The following is a 19161-nucleotide window of genomic DNA, read 5'->3' as shown; positions in this document are numbered from 1 at the left end:
TTTAAGAGTCAATCATTACATAGAATTATGATCAAGAATATCACAATATATCTTGCATCCAAAAATGTATGCAAAATAGATATAATATTGGACTGAAAATACAAATTAATTTCTAATGCTACAATTCACCAAATTTTATAACAGGTCATATGTATGGTGGTATTAAAAAAAAATTGGCACTGGCAGCCTTGGAGAGAAGAAAAAACAAGAACTAAGAAAATAATGAGGTATAAAATGCAGTGGGATTATGGAGTACAAAATACCACATAAACATAAGAGAGATTCAGGAAATAAAGAATGAATTTTCAAATACCTTGGAGATTACCTATAAGTACTCAAAAAAAAAAAAGTTTGCTTAACTGAAGTAGCTAAATACACTATAATAAGATCATCTTTTCAGAAGAGGCTTCATGCAATTATATAAACAAACACATATGAAAATTAGCACTTACCAAAAGAGTGTAAAACTGCTTAATCAGAACAGATACTACTCTCAGCAAACGCATGCAGATAGGAAAATATGGTTTTTCAACTGGTGCTGGAGAAGATGAAGTGCTGGAACCTTGTCTGAATTTTATATTTGGAGAAAAGAGCTTTATCACAAGAGGACATACTCTTTCTTTGAGGAGGAAACTAAATTCCTGATGCTATTTGCAAAGATTAAAAAAAAAGAAACAAAAAAAGAATTGATTTACTTTGTACTTAATGCTTATAAAAGTCTCACAGTTAATAACAATCTTCAATAATCAGTATGAATAAAACTAAGTTTATATAGTTCATTTTAAAGTATATACACAATTCTGAAATTAGTATTCCTCTTTGAGAATATAAGATCAAATGACAATATTTCAAGAAGTTTTAAAAATAATTGAAATTTTAAAAAAGAACATTTAATAATTGTGGAATTAAAATGATGTTAATTACTAGGAATTTTAATTTTAGTAGGACACTAGCAATTCTAGCAACTAAAAACATAAAAAAAGAAAACAGATTTTACAAATTCAAACAGAAAAAGCATTTAAACAGGAAGCTGAGAGAAAATCTGAATAATAAATTACATAATTCACATTTTATTTTGTGAAGATAATTCTATTCACAAGCAGATTTATTAATTAATATTTTGTTCTAGTTAGATCACTTGAACAGAACACAATGAGTTGATAAAAAACACAATGACAAATAAGCATAATTAAAGTCTAAGAATCTTAGAGAATACTTAAATATTATTTATAATTATGACATATTATGCAGAAAACCTCCCTTGTTAATTTGCTCAATATATTAGCCAAAAGTAGTCGTCTTATACTAACAAAAAAAGATCTAGTCTACAGTCAATATTTAACCTCAAATATAAAAATTATTCTGTTGTTTTAAGCAACCCAGTTTCACTGGATACAAAAATAAAAATTAATCAATCCAATCCTTTAATCTTACAGAAAAGGAAAGATAAGGCACAGAGTAGATTTTTTTAATTTGTAGAATGTATCTTTTAAAAAATCAGATTAATTCAAGAAAAAAAATACAGGTTCACTAAGCAGAAAAAAGGAAAGAAAACACAGAGAAGTAAAAAGATAAAAATAAAAGTTTTGCTTAGTATCTCCCAGAGATAACTTAGTGAGTCACTGTTGACTCCAAATACATATCCTTCTAGATATTAAATTCATTTTAATGTACTTCTCGTTCTTCCCCCCTAAAAGTGGATCTTATGGAGGGTGTTCCTGGTGGCTCAGTGGCAAGAAATCCGCCCACCATGCAGGAAATATGAGTTCAGTCCCCGGTTCAGGAAGATCCCACATGCCATGGAACAACAAAGCCTGTGTACCACAATTACTGCGGCTGCATGCCCTAAAGCCTGTGCGCCACAAGAGAAATGACTGCACTGAGAAGCTTGTGCACTGCCACTAGAGTAGCCCATGCTCACTGCAATTGGAGAAGGCCCACACACAGCAACGAAGACCCAGTGTAGCCCCTCCAAAAATAAATTTTAAAAATAAAGTTTTTAAGTGATGTGATTTGAAATTCTACTTTCATATCTATAGTAGTTTCACTGACTGACAAAATGAAAAGCATAGTTAAGTCCATTTTCATACTTTGCTAAATAGTCTTCAGTTCAGTTCCGTCGCTCACTTGTGTCCGACTCTTTGCAACCACATGAACTGCAGCACACCAGGCCTCCCTGTCCACTGCCAACTCCCAGAGTTCACTCAAACTCATGTCCATTGAGTTGGTGATGCCATCCAGCCATCTCATCCTCTGTCGTAACCTTCTTCTCCTGCCTCCAAACCCTCCCAGCATCAGTCTTTTCCAATGAGTAAACTCTTCGCATGAGGTGGCCAAAGTACTGGAGTTTCAGCTTTAGCATCAGTCCTTCCAAAGAACACCCAGGGCTGATCTCCTTTAGAATGGACTGTTTGGATTTCCTTGCAGTCCAAGGGACTCTCAAGAGTCTTCTCCAACACCACAGTTCAGAAGCATCAATTCTTTGGCGCTCAGCTTTCTTCACAGTCCAACTCTCACATCCATACATGACCACTGGAAAAACCATAGTCACTAGATGGACCTTTGTTGGCAAAGTAATGTGTCTGCTTTTGAATATGCCATCTAGGTTGGTCATAACTTTCCTTCCAAGGATTAAGTGTCTTTTAATTTCACGGCTGTAGTCACCATCTGTAGTGATTTGGAAGCCCCCAAAAAATAAAGTCTGACACTGTTTCCACTGTTTCCCCATCTATTTCCCATGAAGTGATGGGACCAGATGCCATGATCTTCGTTTTCTGAATGTTGAGCTTTAGGCCAACTTTTTCACTCTCCACTTTCACTTTCATCAAGAGGCTTTTTAGCTCCTCTTCACTTTCTGCCATAAGGGTGGTGTCATCTGCATATCTGAGGTGACTGATATTTTTCCCAGCAATCTTGATTCCAGCTTGTGTTTCTTCCAGTCCAGTGTTTCTCATGATGTACTCTGCATATAAGTTAAATAAGCAGGGTGACAATATACAGCCTTGACGGACTCCTTTTCCTATTTGGAACCAGCCTGTTGTTCCATGTCCAGTTCTACATACTAGTTAACTCATAAATATTTCAGACAATTCCTAAAAGTTTTATGTTAACTTTTTCCCCTCACTATTCAACTAACTACAGCTGTGTTTCCTAAACAACCCCCATCAATCTATATTACATCTCCATTTAAACTATTCTCATTATACACATCATGATGTATTTACCTGTGGCCAAAGCAAACATTGCCCTAGCAGTCTTACCAAATTTCACTGAAGCACCTGACATAACTGATTCCTAAAAGGGATGCTCAATTGCATTCCTACCTTTCTGGCCCCCATGCTCTGAGTCTCTCCTGCACGCTCATCCTCTCATGCCCACTGTTTCACAATGAGGGTCCTCTGAGCTCCAGGATATCAGGTCCTTACTACCATATTATCACCGCAGGTGACCTCATTTACTCACATATGTGCCAGTGAAGCTTAAATTTATAACTTGAGCCCAAAACCTTATTTTCAAGCTCAAGATATATAAATCAAACTACTATTCTGTGTACACTTGGGTATCTCCAAAGGAGTAAGTTTGAAACTGAACATACTACCCTTTCTAGCAAATGTGAAAACTGAACATACTACCCTTTCTAGCAAATGTGCTGCTCATAGAATATTCTCTATGGCTCAAGCCATAAAGTTGGAAGTCATCTTTGATTAATAAAATATAATTAGTTCTATAATTCACTAAGTTCTTTTTGAAGAAGGTAAAAGACTGCCTACTTCCTCACATTTCAGTGCTCTATTCAGCATTTACTTGCCAACTGTGTAATTTGTGTCAGGAATTGTGATGTTCTTCTTGTTCAGTTGCTCAGTCATGTCCAACTTTTGCGACCCCATGGACTGCAACACACCAGGCTTCCCTGTCCATTACCATCTCCCGGACTTGCTCAAACTCAAGTCCACTCAGTCGATGATGCCATACAGTCATCTCATCTTCTGTCGCCCCTTCTCCTACTGCCTTCTATGCTTCCCAGCATCAGAGTCTTTTCCAAAGAGTGGGCTCTTCACATCAGGTGGCCAAAGTATTGGAGCTTCAGCATCAGTCCTTTCAATGAATATTCGGGGTTGATTTCCTTTAGGATTGACTGGTTGGATCTCCTTGCAGTCCAAGGGACTCTCAAGAGTCTTCTCCAACACCACAGTTCAAAAGCATCAACTCTTCAGTGCTCAACCTTCTTTATAGTCCAGCTTTCACATTCATACATGACTACTGGAAAAACCATGGAATTTTCCACAGTTTGCTGTGATCCATACAGTCAAAGGCTTCTGTGTTGACAATGAAGCAGAAGTAGATATTGTTCTGGAATTCTCTTGCTTTTTCTATGATCCAACAGATGTTGGCAATTTGATCTCTGATTCCTCTGCCTTTCTAAATCCAGCTTGTATATCTGGAAGTTCTCTGTTCATGTACTGCTGAAGCCTAGCTTGGAGGATTCTGAGCATGACCTTGCTGGCATGTGAAATGAGGACAAATGTATGGTACTTTGAACATTCTTTGGCACTGCCCTTCTTTGGTACTGGAATGAAAACTGACCTTTTCCAGTCCTGTGGTCACTGTGAAATTCAAGGTTAAGCTCAATTTTGTCCCTGCTCTTATAGAACTTATTTTCTAAAAGAGAAGGCAGATCCTTTCTTTTTTTTTTTATTTTATATATATATATATATATATTTTTTTTTTTTGCTTTTTATTTTTATTTTTTTTTTATGAATCCACCACAGGTGTACATGCGTTCCCAAACATGAACCCCCCTCCTACCCCCCTCACCACAACATCTCTCTGGGTCACCCCCATGTACCAGCCCCAAGCGTGCTGTATCCTGCATTGGACATAGACTGGCAATTCGATTCTTACATGATATTATACATGTTTCAATGCCATTCTCCCAAATCATCTCACCCTCTCCCTCTCCCTCTGAGTCCAAAAGTCCGCTATACACAAGAGTCACTGCTCTAGAATATTCTTTTCCTATACTACCTATTTATCTCAACTAAATACTCTTCATATTTCAAGTAAAAGCTTCACAGCCTGCATTCATCACCAACTCTCCACTAGGTTTGGTACCTATGTTACTCATTTTTATAGCACTTTTTAAACTTTTCCCTCATTGCACTCATCACAGTTTATCATTCAGTAATGTTTTGCTTCCAATTATTAGATTGATAAGCATGATAAAGGCAAGAATTTTATCTTATTTAAATACTGAATCCTTTGCATTGAACACATTCACCAGCAGATTGTAAGGTATTAGTAAATTCTGATTGGATGAGTGAATAATGAGTGAATGAAAACAAACATTTATCTCTTGAAGAAAACTTCATAAGAGCAATTTTTTTATTTTTAATTGGAGGACAATTGCTTTACAATACTGCGTTGGTTTCTGCCATAGATCAACAGGAGTCAGCCATGGGTATACATATGCCCTCTCCCTGTTGAACCTCCCTCCCACCTTTCTAACCTCATCCCACTCCTCTAGGTTGGCAGAGAGCACTGGATTTGAGCTTCTTGCTTCATACAGCAAATTCCCACTGGCTATCTGTTTTACATATGGTATTGTATATGTTTCCATGCTACTCTCTCAATTCGTTCCACCTTCTCTTTCCCCCACTTGTCCACAAGTCTTTTCTCTATCTTTGCATTTCCACTGCTGCCCTGCAAATAGGTTCATCAGTACCATCTTTCTAGATTCCATCTAGGTTTCCTTCATGTCTTAGCTACTGTAAATAGTGCTGCAATGAACACTGGGGTATGTGTGTTTTTTTCAATTATGGTTTTCTCAGGGCATATGCTCAGTTGTAGAATTGTTAGGTCATATGGTAGTTTTATTCCTAGAGTTTTAAGAGATCTGTAGAAGTAAATTTTAGGATCTTACACAAGGTAATTCTTTTTTCTCCTCTGGATTATATCAAGAAGAATAAAGTAGAATAGATTTATTTTGGGCACAATAAATCTGACACCATTTTTTCAAAACTTTCCCTATAAAATTAGAAAATGTAATCCAAACTACAGAAATTTCTAATTCAAATTCATTTACCAGTTCATTCACTCATTTATTCAAATATTTATCAAATACCTGCCATATGCCAGGCACTATTATAGGCACTTGTACAACACTGAACTAAGTCCCTGCCTCATAGAACTTACTTTTTATGAGAGGAAAAAATAGATCAACTCATGTACAAACACATATGTCAGGAAGTAATAAGAAAAATGACAAGGAATCAGACAAGAGTGCTGCCAGGAAAAGAAGCTGCCATTTCACACAGAGTGGTGGGGAAGGTTTGTCTGATATGTTGACCACTGAGTAAAGTCTTCAAAAGTATAAGAGAACAATCTATACGGGAGAAGAGTATTCCAGGCCCAGGCAGCAGCAAGTACAAAGGCCTTGAAGCAGGAGTCCACTTGGGTCATTTAGGAACAAAAATGACAGTGAGGCTAAAGGATGAAGACACTCACAAACTATGAACCCTTAGACAAATTATTTAATCCTCAGAGTCTTAGCTTCCTCCTGGGTAAAATAGGAATACTTGGTACTTCAGGTATTTGTGAAGATTACAGAGAGTATGATATGTAAGGAATTCGGCAAAGTTTGGCACAGAGTAGGCAGTCAAAAGTCGTGGCTGTTACAACTATCAGTTTATACAAGACTATGAATCAAGTTATACCTTAACTTCTATGCTAATGTAAGAAAGGGAATCCTCAGTTAATATTGTTCAATACCACTGAAAGCACTGAAGAGTTATTTAATATGGACAAAAACTATAAGCCATGTAGTAAAGATTTCAATACCGACTCCTGGTCTAAAGGGTCTTCTACTTTTGTGGCACTTGGTTCACTTGTGTTGTAGGTAAGAGCAAAGATCAAATAGCTGACCTAGGGGGGGCAGCATATTAGGGAAAGGAGCTAGAGTACAGTTAAAAGTTCTAAATTTTAGTTCAAGATCTGCGAATAACTGAAGAACCCCATGTAAATTACTGAATCACTTTTGGACTTTAGCTTCTTACAAGTAAAATGAAAAGTTTGAATTCTTTCTCACTTTTTCCCCTATCAACTGTTTTGAGATATTCTGCACAGCACATTAAATTTATTAAATAAGCATTGATGACTTCTTTTTTCCATTTAAATTACATAAAAGCACACAGCTGCATACAAAAATTAGCAACAATTTTTAAGGCTTTTAAATATTATAAAAAGAGCCCACATCATAAACATTATAATATGTATAATTATATATAATATATAATTATAAACATTATAAAAAGAGCTCCTTCATACACCCTTAGATTTGGAAATGCTTGACCAGACAACACTCTAGGATTTCCTTCTAACATTAAAATTTCAAAATGCTTGGGCACAACAAAGTTAAAATAACAGTAGATTATTATGTCTAAAGTCTGAAGCTATAATTTCTTGCATCTTTTAATGTGGGGTAAAAATACATCTTGCTTTCTTGAAAACTACCTCTGAAAAAAAGGAAAGATTAATTTTGTTGCAAGATACCACAAATGGCTTACTTGTAAAAAGACTTGTGGAAAATCATTCAGGACTGATTCAAGTAATTCAAGGCCAAATGTTCGGGTCATTTCTGTCATACCTACTAGCCAGTAAGGAGCATCAGCATTAACCAACTGACAAAGGTCCTGGAAAATAAATCAAACAATAAATAAAATATTTCACATGCTGGAATGCAAAGTCCTTTTTAAAATTCATAGCTCATAAAAAATTATTTGAAGTATCTCTTGTCAGTAGGTTTCATTCCTTAGAAATTAAGTACTGATAATTCAAAATTTTAATTAATTGTATAGTTGATTATGTAAGTAAACTTAATATACAGAGTAGAGACAAAATGTTATTTTAACATTGTTTTAAAGAGTCTTTAATCAAAAGTAATAAAATTTTTAGTGCAGGTTAATCTTGTTTTATTCATGACAAGTAATGTAAAAATTAGGTATTTGTATATCATGTTACATCAGATAGAGCAGAATTTAGGTAAATACTTTAATTTTCCTATTAAAGAAAGTATTTTATATGACTAGTCATTCCTAATATAGCTAGTTCAGGATTTCACTCATTTTATTTCCTTAAAGTGAAACATCACATTTTATCATGCTAATTAGGTATAGACACTCTTTAATGTTTTAGACAGATATCACATGCTTTCCTAAAGTTCTTCACCACTTAGTTTTCACAAAAGATCTAGACTAGCACCTATTTTCTTTAACCAGAAGAAAATCTGAGGATTTTCAATTTTCTTTAAAAAAAAGACAAAAATGAAAACCATGTTCCGCGTTTGTTTTGCAGGCAGCCCATAACACAAGCTGCACACACCCCCAGCAGCAAGAGTGGTACCTTCAAGTTCTTTCTCCAGGAACTATACTCAGCATCTCAGCATCAAGCTGCCAAAGCTTTGAGCTGTGTGTGTGTCTCTGCTTTATCTTGATTTATTTTGTGCATTCATTAGGTAATTGTGTCCTAAGGTAATTGCTTTTTCACTTAAGGCATTTTGAAGTTTCACAGAAATATGCTACTATCAGATAGTAGAGGAAACTTGTACTACTTTTTTCTTTTTAAACCTATACTACTTTTTGACACTTTAAAATGACAATGAAAAAAAAAACACTTAAAAATTAAATCAGATGCAAAATTCCAAAATCAAAATTTCACACAAAACTATATTATAAAAATTATTCTTATCAATTGAAATACCTGGAAAAGCATATATGCATCTTTAGCACAAGGTTTGAGGGTACTGACAGATCTTCTGTTACTATTTCCTTGGACTAGTACTGGTTGGTCTGTAATATCTGCAATCACAATAAGAAGGGTTTTAGGAGTTCTTGGTGCTTTTAATAAATCATATATACTGTCTAAAAGGTATATTGAAAATAAGTATGTATTTACAGAACTATAAACTTTAAGTTCACAACCATGCCTCCAAAATGGAAAGAAAAATTGGGAATTACATTTTTATATATCATATCATAAAAAAAATACTCTTCACTATCTCATGTTCAAATAAACTTATCTTTGTCCATACATATGATTTTCCTAGTACTCCTTTCTCTAGTCCTTTTATTTCATGGATTTGAAACACATGTCATATTTGAATGTACCTTTAAATATCAAACATAAATATTTACCACAGTTAATTCCTCTATAATCTCACCATCTTCAAGAGAATTAACTGCTTGATCTGCCATTAAGTATTATGTCAGTGACAGGTATTGACTAGCCAAGAGTCACCTAGAATGGGGCTTCTCAATTTCTTTGAATATTAACAAGATACTATTTCCTGTAAGTCATGGCAGCCTGTTTCAAATAAATCTTGACTAATGACTACTTGAAAAGGAAGAAGTTCTAAATATCTTCTACCTTATTAGAAAGTATTAAGTGTGATATTAGACAACAGCCAAACTATCAATTCAGAAATTATATTGAGATTATGGTATATAAGACATTCAAACTGGAGAACTGCTCTGTTTTATCCTCTATGTTTAATTCCTTTATGTTTCAAACTGTTAGAATTCCACCTGCATTTCCCCTTGAAAAGTGAGACAAAAGTTAGTGGGAATATCTTAATAAATAGATGAAAAATGCCTGAAACAGAATGTGAAAAATTTGACCAACGGTTAAATTCAGGTAAAGTGAAGTAATTATTAGAGTAGGTAGAACTATCATTATTTACTAGATTTGCTATTTTTTTTTACCAATATTACCAAAATAACACCAAATGATATGAAAGACTGTATAATATTGAGAGTTTAGGGGTGAAAAAAACTTTTAAAAAAATTTAATCTTTTGTTTCTTGACTCCATAAAATAAGAGAGGCTGTTCTTGATGACAGCACCTCATGATTTTTTTCAACTAATCATGTGGAAAGTTTTTACTTTTCATCTAATAGGGATAACAAATAAAAAAACTTAGAATTTATCAAATTATAAAAATTATAACAGAAACAGTATCTATAAGCTCTGTGACAAGTTATGTTTCTAAGTTTTTAGGAAATGTTTCAAATCATGAAAATGTTAAAAATTACAAATAAAAGGATTTGATGAAAATATGAAGAGTAGGCTTTACATTAATAAATATTCTCGATTAATACATATTAATAGGCAAAAACAAAAATTCACATGAGGGAAGCTCACTTTTGAAAATTTACTCTAAAGAAATAATTCAAATGGAAATACATATGTAGGAAGACACTCAGAACAATACTGAACTACAGAACATAAGTAGTTCATTAAATTATACAATAGCCACAAAATATAATGCAACCAATAAAAATTTCAATTACAAAAATTAAAATGTAACACAAAATAATCATATGTAATGTCTGGCTAAAAAGACTTATAATGCAACACCTTGTATAAAATGTGCTATTACCATCTTCAACATAAAATTTTGAATATATTAGAAATAAATACAGAAAGCAGGTCCACTTCTTAGGGTGACGAAACTGTGAGAGATTTACCTTTTGGTTCCATTATCAGTAATAAAGACGCTGATACACTTTCTAAAGTATTTTAATTATTAGGTAGCCTATAGGGCAATGGTGGACGATCATTAAATGAATAATCATGGACATCAGAGCCTCCCACAGGCAAAAGGAAAGACAGCTTTCATCACTTTACCTCTGTGTTGTTCATCTTCAGCAACCATCCTCTCAAAAACAACAGTAACAACTTGTCGCACTGTAGCAGCAGCTGTGTTGTTTGTAATATTATCTTTTGTGAAATGTAGCCGAAAACAAAGAACAATTGCCTAAAAAAACAAGTTTCATTTAGTGTGAAATAAGTTGATGAATATGGTTATTATCTTTATCTGATGTAACCACAAGTAATTTATGTTTTGCTGTTTCAATCACCTATGCTCAAAGTCCCACTCTTTTATACAATAAAGCTACAAAAACTTCAGTATTTTTAAATAATTCAAACTCTCAGTAAATATAAAGACACATAAGATTAGCAAAGGTAATGTGAAATGCACCTTTTACCCTAAATAATAAACTATTAATTGAGGCTATTTTTACATTACTCTCTGTACTTTCTGTTCTTTGGAAATAGTTTACAATTTAAAAAGAAATTTAAAGATGAAACAAATAATATAACAGTTGTTATATGTTTCAAAGAGAGTAGGAATGAGAAAGAGCTTTCATACATGCAGCCATATCTAGTATTAATGCCAAAATGACACTTCTCCAGCTGCTTCAGGGGCAGACTTATCTGGCTTATATACATTTTACATGTGAAATTATTTTGAAAGGGGGAAAGAGAGCTGTCAGGAACACCCAAGGTAATTGTGGACAACACTGATACCTGGCAACAAATACTGTTTTCTTTTCTTCTTTCTCTATTCCTTTTCTTCTGCTACTTTTCTTTTTCCATATTGTATTCATAACCAAGCCTGTCAGTTATATCCAAGGGAGTCTGTTTAATCACCTGTTTAATCAGTCTGAAAATAAGGCACTGAAGGCTTTTAACACGCAATGTGCATTATCACAATAGCTACAGGAAAGTTGCTTTTAGTTCAAATAGCACTAGGCTTTCCTCTTTCGGTCAGCTTATCCAAATACTGTCCCAAAGCACTTAGTGAACTTGGAGAAACAGGTTCCTACCTTAGAGAGTGCCTCATCATGAACTACTGTATTGGTTGTTAAAAGAACAAGAACTGTTTGAAGCAGCTTAAGTTCTTCAAGACTATTTTCCATTAGCTGCCAAAGCATGTTAATTATATTTCCAGCTGCAGTCTGTAAAACAAGTATTTTAATTATTGTCAAGAAATAAATATAGATATCTTGGGTCCCTAAGCAAGAAAAAGTATGCAAATATAATCTTACATGGAGAGAATTTCTTGATCATATTAACAAAAACCCATGTTTCTAAATCTATAGATCCAAATACATGTCTCTCAACTAATTCAAGAACTGCAGCCAATTAATTTTATTCTCAAAAAAAATGCTTTAAGATTTAAAATGTACCATTTGAATCTAGGCAAACAGCAACATGCAGTTCTGATACCTTGCCAAAATCAAGGCTCATTTCTAAAATAATAGGGGTATATTTCATTTGGACACTTACGAATATAAACATACACAAATTATGAGTCTGTTACTGTTTCTTACATATTATTTCATTGACAAGAGAGAAAATGAGTTATAGAAAAAATACAACTCAAATTAACAACACATTTACGAACTCAATTAAATCTGATACTGTTTAGAATGTTATACCAAAGGCAAAAGAATTTACAGTTTCTATTAAAAAGTACCCTACGAAGTACAAAGTTAAGCAGACAAGAAGGATGCAGATTCATAGTAATACAATGTTTTTCCTGTTTTACCATCATGAGGTTAGATATGAATACCCTTAATGAGCAACACTTCGGACAATCTAGGAAATAGTCATGATTTTCTCTCCTACCTTTAAAAAAGTAATTCATGAATGATATTCTTCATCATGATACTGAAAATCTGCTTGGTTCTCAAAATTATCTATATTAATGAACTATGGTAGCACTAGTGGTAAAGAGTCCTCCTGCCAATGCAGGAGACGCAAGAGATGAGGGTTTGGGAATATCCCCTAGAGTAGAAAATGGCAACCCACTCAAGTATTCTTGCCTGGAAAATTCCATGGGCAGAGAAGCCTGGCAGGCTACAGTCCATGGGGCCATGAAGAGTCAGATACGACTAAGCAACTGAGCACACATGACTTCTTAGATTCCAAAAGATTTGACAAAATGTAGCCCATCTATACTGAGTGTTTAATAATGAGACAATGTGGCAACCTTTGAAAATGAAGCCATGACCTTCAAGCACTGATTTATATTATATACCAGGTATGTTTTATTCTCTCCTTGAGAAAACTCCTGATCTGATTTGTAGGTGCACAGTTCAGATAAAATCTTCACATTACCTCAGATACCACTTCATGGGACATGAGTCTCTGAATGGCAGCCAAACATAGTTGAGTGATCTTTGGTTCCTTGGTTCCACAACCCATTAGAAAAGGCTGAACAACCTCTGAGCTGTTCTCCTTCAATGCTTTATTTAGAACACATATAAAATAAAAATTTAAACAAAATTCATAAATAAGAACATTTTCACATAATTACAACCAGTAATGACAATCTTAATAAAAATCACTTAATATAAAATAAATATGAAAATAAAAATCAAGCAGTAAGAGTTAAAATACTTCAGACTCTATACCTAAACTACCCTCCTTAAGTACAGTTTTCCCATGCCTTTCTCCTAACACTCTGTCCTTTGGTTCTCCTCCATCTTCTATAAACTCTTTAAGGGCAACTTCTCAGAAGTTCTATCTTGCCTCAGAGTAAGACTATTTCTTCAATAGTGTAGAAGGGAAAATAGAAATAAGAACTCATATTCTAGAGCAGAAAAGTAATTAAAAATAGTATATACATCAACCCTACCACATTTCTGAATGAATATTCAGAACTCCCTAGAATTTTATTACATGCCTTTAATTAACTGGCTCTAATTTCTTCTTCAAGAAGTAAACCCATTAAAAACAATAACATTACTACTCTTATTACTGAAGTATTGCTTTAAATTAATTGGATGAACATGCTATAATTCCAAATCTTAAAATAACTCCTTCTACCAAGCCAGTTATTTCAGAAGTTTTCAAATAGCAACAAAAATGTAAAAGATTAGAAAATGCACAACTGAATTATACACAATTTAAATTTACAAAATGAAGTTAAATCAGTACACACACACTTAGTGGGTAGCTACACAAAGATGAATAAGACAAATTTCACATTTGTCATCCTCAGGGAATTTGATAACATAAAATTCCAAGTCACAAGAACATTAAACTTATATGCTTGGTATTTGTTTTCAAATGTACTGTATACATCAATTATTTTAATAGGTTAAAACCTGTAAAAAAGTCACACAAAACTTGAGTTTTAACATGTTTTTCAAAAAATTGTGGGAAAGTCACCCAGAGTCACCTTTAAAAGTGTAAAGCTAGTGTTAACATTAATTTTATCACTTAAAGTCTCTTCTTTCTTCTCCCAAAGCTTCTTTATGGTATGGCAAATAAAGACTACTATTCCCTACAGCATGCTCTGTAAAATCCTTTAGTATGCCAGCATAAATCACAGCTAAGAGATGGCAAATATGAATGGCAATGAACAGTGTTTCCAAAAAACAGCTCCCTTGTGTTATTTCCTTGCTTTCTTGTGCATCAAGGTTCTGCTTCAAAACCAGAGACATAAAATTTCCATAACAATGTCACAAAACATTTTTATGAGTGATGAAAAGATGACAATAAAGCTCAAAAAATACTATTTTGAAACAGTAAATATCCTGCTATATTCAATTCTGCCAAAATCACTGAAGTCTGATGCCACCCCAACTCTGCAGAACATTCCAAATTATTAAATCTTGTTCAGACAAATATAAGTTTTCAATACTAATAAGTTGCATTTAAAACTTTTATGACATCAACATGTGTTTCTCATTTGAGTATCATAATACTCATGCAGAGTTTATAGGGCATGATTGAACCCAGTGACACAATAAGTAGGTGGCAAAACCAGAATCCAAAAATATGTCTTCTAATCCCTGGTTCACTACTCTTTCCACATTATGCTGCCACTCTTTAAGGCAAACAGCATATGATGCAAATGGAAATTAAAAGAGTTAAAAGTGTTTAAAAGAAACCAATGAAACATTTCAAAGCTGTCTGCCTGAAGTCATCAGAAGAATGAAGGAAAGGGAATCTGTCTCCATAGAAGGAAACACAGTGTACTTCTACAGAATCTCTGATGACAATTATTTTAAGACACACGTATACCACCAGAAAGAAAATCAGGGCCAGTTACCTATGCTAATTAAACAATGATATAATACTTTCTAATCACAATTTTTCCTCATAATTTCATCCTTTAGGTCAAGAAGGCCATTGTTATTTCTTATCTTTTTGGTAACAGTCCTTCTAACAGGTGTAAGGTGATACCCTCATTTGCCTTTGATTTGCACAGCACTAATGATTAATGATGTTGAGCATCTTTTCATGTACCTGTTGGCCATCTATATGTATTCTTTGAAAAAAATGTCTATTTAGAACTTCTGTCCATTTTTTAATTGGATTGTTTGCAATGCCTCATTGCTTGAGAGCACTTCACTACTGTCTCTGAGATATTCTTCTAAGCTAATGACACCCATTCCATATGCTTTGATGCTGGTGTTTTCTGATCTTACCATAAGATGTTAACAGGAAGTTTCTGCACAACAAGGGTAACATTTCAAATAAGGAAACTTACATGATATCAACAATGCATGCAACTCAACTGATGTGATAGTTATCAACAACTATGAACAAGTTCACTGAAAAAGACAACTACAAAAGTACCTGGCCCACAGTGATTCTAAGAAACCATCAGCTGTAAAATGCATGCTAATTTGGGGAATATTAACATGTGAAAAAAACTGTCTTATCTTAGAATGAATAAAATAAGGTGAATTATACATTCAGTCACAGCTATTCAGCTCTATCAAGCTGAGTTAAAATTAATGTAGTAATAAAAATAATTTTTAACCATATTTTAATGTAACTCAAAGGTATCCATCCTTCCTACTTTTTTTTCTCCCAGTTTATGTGAGAATATAATGATCAAAGGAAATTTCTTTATTATCCAAAATAGATGATCAACAACAATAAAAAAAGAAAACCTATTGATCTATTCTGTTTTTTGAAGCATAATGTGAAAAACAGAAACATATCTCCAGATCTAGACCACAATGAAGATAAAGATCCTTTTTTAAAAGTTGCTAATTATTTTTCCCTTCTTCTAAATGTCATAATGATCCTAAGAATCAGAAATTAATCCTAGTCTTCTAACTGGGCAATTGCTGCTTTCTCTTTATAAACAATAATTTTAATTATATACATCTTAAGGGTGGCTTCACATAAAAACCTTCCTATAGGTTTAGAGTTTAGAGATCACATTGAAGAAAAGGCTGTGTAAAAATATAAAGCAACATGTATGTTGCTTTAATCATTTTTTTAAAAATCTAGGGGAAAAAAGAGGAAAAGGTCAATGGTTTTTAATCAAAATCTGTGGGGGCGGGGGTGAGGTGAGGAGGAGTAGGTGGAGAGAAGGGAAAAAAGAAAAAGTTTAGTTTCTACATAAGTCCCTTCAGAAGCACAACTCCTTTAATAGACTGAAACTCTTGTGTTTATTTCCAAATTGTGTAACTGTGAGATCAAATGATGCACTTTCACACACCTGAAAGAGATCCAGCAGGTCCCCATATCCTAGGGGTTTCCTTGCTCTGAGCAGTTTCACTGCAAAATTGCAGGTTTTATCCTGGAAAGAAAGAATTAAACTAGGGTACCCCACTATGAATCACACTAACAGGGGTTAATAAAAGGTTTTTAAAATGTTACCAGTCATTAAATGACAAACTATAGCTCTTGTGAAAGAAATAAAATGTGATGGAGACATGACTGCTATCCTCAAAACCTTTAAAATCTAATTATGGGAAAAACTGATACTTCAAACACTAAAAAAAGTTTAATGGTTCAAAATATCTAAAAATATTTTAAATGATTCAATATGAGGACAAATAAAATTATGAACAGTGTCATCATAAAAGTACATTACAGGTAAAGGAAGGATTATTCAACAAATGATGTTGCTACAATCAGTAATTCAGCAGAAGAAAAAACACCTAGGTCCTCCTGTAACTCTGTATTATTAAGAAAAATATCAAACCGTAGAAAGACAAGAAGAAAGTAAAAGCGACTATCAACTACATGGAAGGAGAAAGACTACTTAAGTATAGAGGAACAAATCAAAAAAGTTAGATTATGTAAAAATAAAAAGCACCTAGATAAAAAACTATGGAGAAGGCAATGGCACCCCACTCCAGTACTCTTTTGCCTGGAAAATCCCATGGACGGAGGAGCATGGCAGGCTTCAGTCCACGGGGTCACTAAGAGTTGGACACAACTGAGCCACTCACTTTCACTTTTCACTTTCGTGCCTTGGCAAAGGAAATGGCAACCCACTCCAGCGTTCTTGCCTGGAGAATCCCAGGGCCGGGGGAGCCTGGTGGGCTGCCGTCTATGGGGTCACACAGAGTCAGACACAACTGAAGTGACTTAGCAGCAGCAGATAAAAAATTAAGAAGTAAATAATGCAGATAATATGATATAAACATGAGAAATTCATATTTTGCTATATAAATAGCTCAAATATTTGATAAAGAAAACACAAAAACTCCAAAAGAAACCCAAAATGAAAAAATAATATATTCAGAGAAAAATGTTCAACATTAAAAAGATGTGTCAATTAAAATGAGAAGTCATTTGCTTTTTCAAGGACTGAAAAGATTTTTTAAAATAGTAATCTTACAAGGATGCTATAAAAATACATTCACATATAGTTGGTAAAGGCATAAACTTTTATCTTTTTAGAAAGCAGTGATGAAAAATTTCAAGAACAGGTTCATATCCTTTAATAATTTTATTCCTAGAAATGTATCTTAAAGAAATAATTCTAAAGACTGAAACATAGCTAAGTTACAATCACTTGCTGAAATATTTTGGAACAATTTTAAAAATTAGAAAGTATGGTATCAAAAAAGTATCATATAATAAAGGCAGGATAAAAATTAAAATTTGTTTTTTTTTAAAAGGGGGACAAAGAATAAAGAAAAACACATTATGTGGCAGAGAAAGCTCTCCGATTCATTAGGTCAATTTGTTAGCAAGCAAGAAAGTACAGCCCCCCTTATCTTCTATCCTGGGTTACAGAAGCAGTCTACCAACAGACCCCTTCCGTACTGATGATGCACTGAAATATGCCTTTCACACTGCTGTCAGAGTAATGTACAGAGTATAAAAATACTTATATGAAAGTGCCACCTCCCTAGTTCAAACTCTTTCCATCAAGCTACTCAGGAAGTCACACAATGGCAGTAGTTGGACAGGTACCCAAATAGACCAAACTGTTTTATACCTCATGCATTTAAGTAACTTCCCTTACTTATTACTCCTACACCTTATTTGCCTGGATAACTCCTTTTCGAGCATCAAGACTCAGCTTCATAGTCTCGGGTTGGATTAGGAGTCTTCCTGATATTCTTATAACAGGCCCATCTATACTTCCACCTGACATTTACCATATAAGCCTCAGAATTTTCTGTTTAGAATCTGTCTCCTTCATTACTCTGTTAACTGGCTGACATGATCCAAATATGACAAAATTCATGTACTCAGTCATAACATATAAAATTATAGAGAGGTTGAAAGTATACTAGTGGCAACACTCAAAGAGTCTTACTTGCATTTTGGAGTGACTCATTTAGTAGCCTACATTTAAGGAGGGCTTGGCAACCCACTCCAGTACTCATGCCTGGAAAATTCCATGGATGGAGAAGCCTGGTGGGCTACAGTCCATGGGGTCGCAAAGAGTTAGACACAACTGAGGGACTTCACTTCACTATTATTTCCCATGTAATGCACCATCTACCAGCAATATAAGGAAGAATAAGATATTGATCCTGACCTCAACAAGTATGTCTTCAGGAAGGGAAAATTTCTGACAAAGAGCTCCAAAAAGTAAATGAAGGAGCAGGTAAGCTAAATAGAATAAATGGTACAAACATACTTTTCAAATATAGTTCTTGCATTAACACACAGGTTGTAGGTGAATTATATTATCCATCTTTGTATTTCTACCAGTGATTCTTACATAATTATTAAGAATATGTTATATGGGATATTCTATGGATGTTTTCAAATATCACAGATATATAGACTGATAAAACAGAATATATTGAATAAAATCACCAAATAAATAACACTTCAATGTCAGAAAAAAATTCCAAAGTATATTTACTCATCGCTACTGAAATTAGAGAATTTTTAGCAATAAGACGGTATAGATATGAAAAGAATGAGGGAAACTGTGAGGACAGAAGAACAAAAGTCATACATAATGATTATCTGTATAAAAATGTTCTCTATATACTGACAGTAGTTGAAAACGGTGTTAGGTGGATGTAATTGTTACAGTTTTGAGTCAGGGGTTAAATATACAATTTTAAAAGATTGCACAACTTCATTGATTTCC

At 33.9% G+C, this 19161-nt stretch overlaps 1 protein-coding gene across 5 annotated transcripts in view; it reads right to left on the bottom strand.

The window, feature by feature from the left end:
• Positions 1 to 19161, bottom strand: part of MON2 (MON2 homolog, regulator of endosome-to-Golgi trafficking) — a 113702-nt gene that overhangs the window by 75152 nt on the left and 19389 nt on the right. For 4 of the 5 annotated variants that reach the window (XM_040233128.1, XM_040233130.1, XM_040233129.1 and 1 more), the window contains exons 3-8: positions 12960 to 13087; positions 11663 to 11794; positions 10680 to 10809; positions 8755 to 8852; positions 7563 to 7688; positions 453 to 647 (exon numbers count right to left, since the gene is read on the bottom strand). In XM_040233128.1, the coding sequence (XP_040089062.1) occupies positions 453 to 647; positions 7563 to 7688; positions 8755 to 8852; positions 10680 to 10809; positions 11663 to 11794; positions 12960 to 13087 (809 nt within the window). Of the gene's footprint in view, positions 1 to 452; positions 648 to 7562; positions 7689 to 8754; positions 8853 to 10679; positions 10810 to 11662; positions 11795 to 12959; positions 13088 to 16308; positions 16393 to 19161 lie in introns of those variants that run through there. The other variant, XM_040233132.1, reaches the window with a different exon arrangement.

The sequence above is a fragment of the Oryx dammah genome, unplaced genomic scaffold (assembly GCF_014754425.2).
Source record: "Oryx dammah isolate SB20612 unplaced genomic scaffold, SCBI_Odam_1.1 HiC_scaffold_29, whole genome shotgun sequence".
Taxonomy (NCBI): domain Eukaryota; kingdom Metazoa; phylum Chordata; class Mammalia; order Artiodactyla; family Bovidae; genus Oryx; species Oryx dammah.
This window is presented reverse-complemented; position numbering and strand designations above follow the sequence as displayed.